Consider the following 9,142-nt stretch of genomic DNA (forward strand, 5'->3'; position numbering starts at 1 on the left):
TAACAATTACAGATAGAAGACACTCTTCAAAAGCACACCTTGATCTGCTTAAAAGCTTCAAACAAGAGACACACACTCGTGCTTAAAAGCTTAGAGTGACATTACACAAACACAAACTTATTCCAACGCAATCATCAAGGACAATTGCTTGGATCACATGAGACAGTTACTGAACAACAGTTTTTCACACACAAAATTTTCTCTCTGCGTTCCAAGATAGGATTGTAGTCCTTTTATATGCAGTCTTGGGCTTTGGGCTTTTTAAGAAACAAATTAGGGTTAACCAAGTTAACCTAATTCACATGCCATCTGTCTGTTACACAATGTGCTGTCAGCAGGATCTTCTGGACGCAATACTCAGCACTCAATAAGAAGTTTCCTAAATTGATAATTGGGATAAATCAGGAAACACATTTAATAAATAATAACAGCTCCTGCTGTCACACACGGATGTCATGACATCGATCATGGCATTCATTAAAAACCTGTATTAGCTTCACACATATGCAACCTGCATACTACAATATCAACCAGGTATGTTTTACCATTAATGCAGCCAACATGAAAACAACTTCAATCTCCCCCTTTGGCAAATTTTTAGCTAAAACAACCTGTCACACCATACCAGAGAAAAACTTGCAGCGGACACAAGATAACCAAAACACAATAAAACAAGCTAATACAAAACAGACAGCATATATCACCAGTATGCACACAGTGCTTAGACAAACCAGACAAACAGCCACAAGAGTAGCACAAGCACAAACAGATCAACACAAAAATAAGCAAATTAGAATTGTTGATCTCACACGACCACCATTCTTGTTGTTTTGGGGTGACTTGATGTTATTACTTCTCCCCCTATTTGGCCGCAAATGTTGCCAAAACCTCAAAAAAAACTTCACGCCCACCAAGTTTAAATAAGTCCAACAAAAATTTAAACTGACCAAAATCAAATAAAACAGATGGAACTAAATGAAAAAGAATAAATCAAACAAAAACAAAAACAAAAACAAATAGGACTCCAGCTACAATTACTGCCCAGATTCAGACCCACTTGAGGTGTCTGAAGAACTTTCTTTCTCAGAGTCATCAGTCGGACTAGCACTTTCTTCTTTCAATTCTTGTTCATCTTTAACTTCCATCTTTTCAGTATCTGCAAATTCCTCATTCTCATCCATTTCCAGAGTACGTATCATTTTTTCAAGAGATATTTTTCTAGATTCCAGTTCTTTGCAAGTCTCTTTTAGCATTGCTATGACTTATGCTTTTCTAACTGATGCTCCAGATTTGGAAGTTTCAGCTGATGTCATGACAATGTCTGGAACATGCTTACCCTGAAACAGTTTGTAATGGAAGGCCAAGGGACTTTCTCTTTTGGACACTACATCATGCTCATTGAGAATGTTTGGATACTGATCCAGAATTATACCAAACAGGAGGGATGGAAACGCAATTGGACCCTTAATACTGAAGCTTCTAGCATGCTTCATGGTTTGGTCAAAAATATATGCTCCATAATCAAACTTTGCCTTTGTCCCTACATCATATATAAATCTCCCAAGTACAGTTGAAATAGTGGACTTGTGATTTATTGGCACCCAATTAGCTGCTCCTATCTTGTGAAGCATCGCATACTTGATGCTCAGCTTACTTGCAGTTAGCTTCTCTTTTAGAGGCCAACTATTTACTTGCTTGGATGTGATCACTTGACAAACTTTGTTGTCTGTTACTTCAAGCTCAGGTTGAGTTTCATCTGTTCTTTCCAAGAAATTATTAATCACAGATGGAGAGAATGAGACACAGTTACCTCTCACAAACACTTTCCTGAAGTCCACACTCCTGTTGTTGCCACAATCTTCAGATAGGTTCACCACAAGTTCTTTGACCAGCTTCTCATAACATTTGGGAAGATTGCAAACTGTTTTTAGCAGTCCAGCTTCTTGAATCAGCTCTAAGACTTCCTTGTTCTCAAGAGCATTTGGAGCCAATTCTCTTTCAACAGCCAATCTCTTTTGGAGAACATACTTCCATCTACTGGCACTAGAGGCATAGTGGAAAGACACATTATCAATGGGAACTTCAGGAATACTAGAAACAAGTTTTCCGGTTGTAGGCTTCTTCCTCGATGGAATGTCAGGGACATTCACTTCAACATCAGATTCAGGTTCAAAAATTTCCCTTTCCTTTCTTTTCTTTGGAGTGACCTTGCTCCAAGATTTTGATGGACCAACCCCTTTACTCTTGGTTACAACTTTGCTCTTGACAGGGCCTGCAGAAGTACTCTTCTACCTGACAGCGTCTTTGGCAGGGTTATTCACTTGAGTGCTCCTTTTAGGAGATCCTTGGACAACAACTTTGCCTTTTCTTCTTGTCATTAGCCTGTTGGCTACACTAAGCTTCAAGGAGGTAAGTAATTCATCGTCAGAGTACTCATCTAAGTCTACCACATTAGTATCAGTTTCAGTCTTGGCCTTAGGGTGCTTATTATTGTCGATGTCATTGACATCCCTGGTAAAATTGGTATTCTTAGCAAACCCTTGTTCATCCTTGTTGATTTCTAGGTCACTATCAACGGTGTGAACAACCTCAGCCTTACTAGTGTTTTTGAGGAGATCAGCCATTATGGTTTGAAGAGGAATAGATATTCCAGACACTTGATGATTCTCCTTCAGAATGCGAGTAACATCCTGGTAATTGCGCTATCGACATATTTGGATCCTTCTTTAGTAAGTTCCTCCATGGTAGCAGATGCAGAGGGTTTGGTACCCTTGTTGTGAATACCCTCCTTGGGCCGTTTTGCATGAGTCGTTTTAAGATTTGTGGCCTTTACTTCATCACTGCTAATCGTCCTTAAGGGGACAACCTTAAGAATCCTATTAGGGTTAGAGGACTCTTCCTGTGTTGCCGAGTCTGAAACGGGAGATTCATCACTCGATTGCTGAGACATTCTGAAACTTTGAGAGCCAGAACTTGTTTCACGCCTGTGAGAACAATTGGAGTAGTTCAACCTAAGAGAGTAGCTAGCAGAACTAATAGGAAATTTTGTCGTTTTTAAAAAACTAGGAGATCGAGGGAGCTTTAAATGCACATTGAGTGAGGGAAATTTCAAACCAAGGATTTTTACAAAGCCCAAAAAGTATTCCCTAACGTGGGTTAATTGCTATAATATGTTTTGGTAGTAGATACCCAACATACCCTTTTCTTTCTCAATGTCTTTAGATGTTGTTGCAACATTCTCTGTGACATTGCTTTCAGATAGTCTTTTAGGATCGTTGCTCACATTTTACTTTTCCAGTTTTCTTTCCCGATCTGTAATGTCCATCACAAGGCTTACTCTTTCTTCTAGCAGAAATCTATTGATACTTCTGTACTCCCTTACTTTTGCACACAGTTTCTCATTCATTAAAGAGGTCTCATTAAAACCAGTAGACAGTTCACTTATGGTGAGATCTCCAACATAGGATTCTTCATCAGATTCATCGGACTCATCAGATTCATCAGATTCGTGACGGTAAACTTTTAATTCTTCTTTGATTATGGAGTAGTCATAGGAGTGGATAGGTGTGTCAGGCTTCCATAGATAGCAATTATCCTTAGACCTAAATCCCTTCATGACTTCCTCATTTGCTTCATTAGTGATGATGCACTCTTCTTTGGCGAACCTGACATTAAATCCTTCATCACACACCTGACTGATGCTTATAAGGTTTGCAGTCAGTCCTTGTACAAGTAGAACATTGTTTAGATTAGGGATACCCACCCCTTCTATCTTCCCAACACCTTCGACTTCTCTTATTTCTCCATCACCCAGAGTTACATAGTTGTTTCCTTCCAATTTGAGATCTACTAGAGAGTTCTTCCTCCCGGTCATATGATTTGAACAACCACTATCAAGGTACCAATCTTCTTTTGCTGGCATCCTTAGAGAAGTGTGTGCTACCAGAGCAACATTCTTAGCTGCCCATCGTTGCTTTCTGTTGTAGGTGTTAAATTCAGGTTTGTCTAGATGAGTGTGATCTGGATATCCAATTAGTCTGAAGAAGAACGGTTTTATGTGACCAAATCTCCCACAATGATGACACTTCCATTTTTGGAATTTCTTCTTTGAATGCCTCCTTCTTCTATTGTCTTGAAGTTGTGACATTGGTGCTGACATCTGGTCGGTCACACAGGTCTCGGACTCTGCTCTCCTGAATCCAAAGATGAGTTCCTCTTTAACCACAAATCCCACTCCAGACATGTCTCCTCTTCTTTGTCCAGATTCTAGAATTTCTTCTAGAGTATCAAGTCCATTGTTCAACATTTTGAATGACTTGGTCATTTGATCAAGTTTGTGGTTCAACATGCTTACTTCACTACTGAGGGAGTCTATGGTTGCAAGATGTTTATTCTTCTCAGTTTCTAGCTCTCTTATGATTATCTCTTGCTTCTCCACTTGTTTGGAGACTTCAGCATTCTTCATAGACAACTTCTTGTATGAGGCAGCTAGTTCATCAAAGGTTAGCTCATCATCACTGGAATCATCATCAGATTCATAGATTCATGTTGAAACTGTGACATGTCTTGCAGTTTCTTCTTCCGAATCTGAGTCTTCATCAGACCAAGTAACAGTCAGTCCTTTCTTTTGCTCCTTGTGGTAGGTAGGACATTCAGCTCTTATGTGTCTGAATCCTTCACATCCATGACAGTGAACCCCTTTCCATAGATTGGGCTTCTCCTCAGCTTTGAATCTTTTTCTTGAGTCATAGGTCTGCTTGATGTCACTGGAAGTGTTCTTAACATTGGGTCTGGACTTCTGATCAACTCTTTTAATAAGTCTGTTGAATTGTTTTCCAAGCATGGCTATGGTGTCTGATAAATTCTCATCACTTCCACCGTTACTCTCTTTTGAATTATCACCTGCGTTGGTGAAAAAAGCAATGCTTTTGTTCTTCTTTTCAACCGACTCACAGATGCTTGACTCAAAGGTTTGTAGAGAACCAATAAGTTCGTCCAGCTTCATGTTGCTAATGTCTTGAGCTTCCTCTATGGCAGTTACCTTCATATCAAATCGCTTAGGCAATGATCTGAGGATCTTCCTTACCAGTTTTTCTTCCGTCATTTTTTCTCCTAAGGTTGCTGAGTTGTTTGAAATCTCTCGAACATTCATGTAGAATTCATAAATGGTTTCATCCTCTTTCATCTTGAGATTTTCAAACTTAGTGGTAAGAATTTGAAGTCTCGACATTTTTACCTTGGACGTGCCTTCATGTGTTGTTCTGAGGATATCCCAAGCTTCTTTAGCCAGCTCACAGTGTTGTGCAAGTCTGAATATGTTCTTCTCAATACCATTGAACAGTGCACTTAGGGCCTTGGAATTTCCCAAAGCTAACTCTTCTTCAGATTTGCTCCACTAAGTTTCAGGAATTAGAATAGAGGTTCCATCTTCCATAATTTTCTTAGGATGTTTCCATCTGCTTTCAACAGCTCTCCATGCCTTAATGTCTACTAACTTAATAACTGCTACCATACGAGGTTTCCAATAGTCATAGTTAGAGCCATCGAGGATAGGTGGTCTGTTTCCAAACACTAACATATCCTTCTCCATAGTACCAGAATTTTGTTATCCATAGATCTCACCCAGATGTAAACAGGCAGGGTGCCTGCTCTGATGCCAATTTAAAATTCTAGCAACACACGCTCGATGTCAAACTGGATGTTATGACATCCACAATTACGCAGCACAGACAGTAATAACAGAACAACATAAAAACAATAAAGAACACACAGAATTGTTTACCCAGTTCGGTTCAAACAACCTACTCCGGGGGCTACCAAGCCAGGGATGAAGTCCACTATTAGTAGTATCAATTTAAAGCTAAACACCCCCGTTTACAACTTCTCACTTAATCACTACCGAATGACCCTTCTACCTAGGTTCTCCCTAGATATGGAATATCTCCATTCCACTCCCCCTCAATCACAACAGTGATTACACATAAACAATTAACAATTATAGATAGAAGACACTCTTCAAAAACACTCCTTGATCTGCTTAAAAGCTTCAATCAAGAGACACACACACTCGTGCTTAAAATCCTAGAGTGACATTACAGAAACACAAACTTATTCCAACGCAATCATCAAGGACAATTGCTTGGATCACACGAGACAGTTACAGAACAACAGTTCTTCACACATAAAATCTTCTGTCTGTGTTCCAAAATAGGATTGCAGTCCATTTATATGCAGTCTTGGGCCCTGGGCTTGTTAAGAAACACATTAGGGTTAACCAAGTTAACCTAATTCACACGCCATCTGTCTGTTACACAATGTGCTGTCAGCAGGATCTTCTAGACGAAATATTCAGCACTCAATAAGAAGTTTCCTAAACTGATAATTGGGATAAATCAGGAAACACATTTAATAAATAATAACAGCTCCTGCTGTCACACACGGACGTCATGACATCAATCATGACATTTACTAAAAACCTGTATTAGCTTCACACATATGCAACCTGCATACTACAATATCAACCAGGTATATTTTACCATTAATACAACCGACATGAAAACACCTTCAGGAAGCATATGGGTACCTTATTCGGATAAGGTGGTAGTCGAGTGTCAGATAAACCCGCCAGGTACCGCTCTTAGATGACGTCCTGGCTTCTTAATTGGTTGGTAGGCATTAGTCAGTTGGCATGAATAGGTTGCGTACTAGGGCATGTGAGGGGTCACAAACTAGGCCCGGGTATAACGCCTGACTGTTACATGTTTCTCGACTATAACTGATGATTGAATGCATCATTCATGACTTTACATTAAAGATGCAGTAAAACGTTTGTAACGATGGAAGTCCAAAAGACAAATCTTTAGTGAGGTTTTAAGGACTAAATCGAGGTTTTAAAAGGGGATCCCACTAGAGGGCTAAGCAAGACATTTCTCTTGGAACAAAGTTTACAATACAGTGCTTCCAAATCCCCTAAGCCATTCATAACAACATCGTGCTACAAGGCTTCCCTTACCTCTAAGGGCAAGCTCAAACTTAACTAAGTTTTTACGCAAGAACATTGGCGCCCACTATGGGGTCTAGGTAAAATTTATCTCAGGCCACACTCATTAATCTTAGAATGACCTCAGAGGGCGATCCTCTAGACATGGCCCTGTTAGAACAAGAATTGTTCTGATCAATATTCTGTGTTTTGATGATAACATTATATATAAATTTTGTATAAGATAATATGGAACTCTTTGCATTTTCCATTTCAGGAAATATATAAAGAGTATGCACAAATCAGCGCTCAGAAGCAACTGACTCAGAAGGTTCTGGATAGCTCCATCAGAACATGCTCTGGCAAGACATTAGAAGATGGTCAAGCAGAATCAGAACATGAACTGTAAAGAATTAGAAGAATGAAAGTCAGAAGAACAAGCTCTGAAGTTCTGATTGGTATCACGCTCAAGCTCTTCAAAGTCAGAAGACAGAAGATGCTCTGCACCAAAGCTGATGACTCTGATATTCAAACGTTGTTATCTACAAAGATGAGTCCAGAAGAAAGTACAAGATGAAAGGCTGAAACGTCTAATCTCTGACTGACAAAAGGAACGTTAGAAGCTACAAAAGGCAAAGTCATAAAAAGTAGGAAAGGCAAGGCTCGAGGTAGTTGACAAAAGTGTGAAACATTAAATGCAGAGTTGTACTATTCACGCAAAGCATTAAATGCTCCCAACGGTCATTTCCTCTCAACGCCTATAAAAAGAAGTTCTGATCGGAAGCAAAGTAGAACACTTGTGCAAAAATACTGAAACGCTGTCAAAATAAAAGCTTACGAACTTCATTTCAACCTCACAAACTCTTGTAATATTTAGTGAGTGTTAAGTTTAGAACTTAAGAGAAATATCACAGTTGTGATTACAGCTTTATAAGAAGCAAATCAATATTCTTGTAAACTTTATTTTACATTGATTGTAAAAGATTATCTAGAGTGATCAAGTTATGATCGGTAGACTCTAGAAGGATTCCTAGAATGATCAAGTTGTGATATTTATACTCTAGAAGACTTAGAGGTTATCTAAGTGGAAAACCATTGTAATCAGTTGGATTAGTAGATTAAATCCTCAGTTGAGGTAAATCACTCTAAGGGGGTGGACTGGAGTAGTTTCGTTAACAACAAACCAGGATAAAAATAATTGTGTTCATTGTTTTTATCTTATAAGTTTTTGAAATACACTTATTCCATCCCCCCTTTCTAAGTGTTTTTCTATCCTTCAATTGGTATCAGACCGCCGGTTCTAGGTGCAAGCACTTAACTGTGTTAGACAAAAGATTCAGGGAGAAAAACACAAAGTTAAAATGGTTGAAACAACTTCATCTACTCCTACTCCTGAACAAAACAATAATGGTAATGGAAGCAACAGTTTCAATGGCTATAATAGACCACCAGTTTTTGATGGTGAAAACTTTGAGTACTGGAAAGATAGACTCGAAAGTTACTTTCTTTGTCAAGATGGTGACTTATGGGATCTAGTGTTGGATGGTTACACACATCTTGTTAATGCTCAAGGTGTCAAGGTTTCTAGACAAGCCATGAGTGATGCTCAAAAGAAAGACTTCAAGAATCATCACAAGTCTAGAACTATATTGCTAAATGCTATCTCTCATGCTGAATATGCGAAGATAACAAAAAGAGAAACTGCTCATGATATCTCTAAATCCTTAAAGATGACTCATGAGGGTAATGCTCAAGTCAAGGAGACAAAAGCTCTTGCTTTAATCCAGAAGTATGAAGCTTTCAAGATGGAGGAAGATGAGAACATTTAAGCAATGTTTTCAAGATTCCAGACTTTGACTGCTGGATTAAGAGTGCTTGACAATGGATATACAAAGGCTGATCATGTCAAGAAGATCATCAAAAGCTTGCCCAGAAGATGGGGCCCAATGGTGACTGCATTCAAGATTGCCAAGAACTTGAATGAAGTTTCTCTTGAGGAGCTGATCAGTGCCTTAAGAAGCCATGAAATAGAGTTGGATGCAAATGAACCTCAAAAGAAAGGTAAGCCTATTGCATTAAAATCTAATAATAAAAAATGCACTAACGCTTTTTCAGGCTGAAGAAGAAGATTCTGAAGAGTCAGAATCAGAAGAAGAAGAAGAA

The 9,142-nt window shown here is 38.9% G+C and overlaps 1 protein-coding gene across 1 annotated transcript; it reads right to left on the reverse strand.

Annotated features, from left to right (window-relative positions):
- Window positions 1-1,262: 1,262 nt before the first annotated feature.
- LOC131659118 (uncharacterized) lies at window positions 1,263-2,624 on the reverse strand. Its single transcript, XM_058928353.1, has 2 exons — window positions 2,293-2,624; window positions 1,263-2,211 (listed from the first exon to the last, which is right to left on the reverse strand). The coding sequence occupies exons 1-2, from the start codon at window positions 2,622-2,624 to the stop codon at window positions 1,263-1,265; spliced, it is 1,281 nt and encodes a 426-aa protein (XP_058784336.1).
- Window positions 2,625-9,142: the final 6,518 nt, after the last annotated feature.

This window comes from Vicia villosa, linkage group LG3 (genome assembly GCF_029867415.1).
Source record: "Vicia villosa cultivar HV-30 ecotype Madison, WI linkage group LG3, Vvil1.0, whole genome shotgun sequence".
NCBI classification, from domain to species: Eukaryota; Viridiplantae; Streptophyta; class Magnoliopsida; order Fabales; family Fabaceae; genus Vicia; species Vicia villosa.

Bases quoted from the DNA above. Each gene is read 5' to 3' on its own strand.
- LOC131659118 (XM_058928353.1), bottom strand. From the start codon at position 2,624: ATGGCTGATCTCCTCAAAAACACTAGTAAGGCTGAGGTTGTTCACACC. The intron at 2,212-2,292 runs GTAGAAGAGTAC...AAAATCTTGGAG, and splicing joins CCTGCCAAAGACGCTGTCAG to CAAGGTCACTCCAAAGAAAA.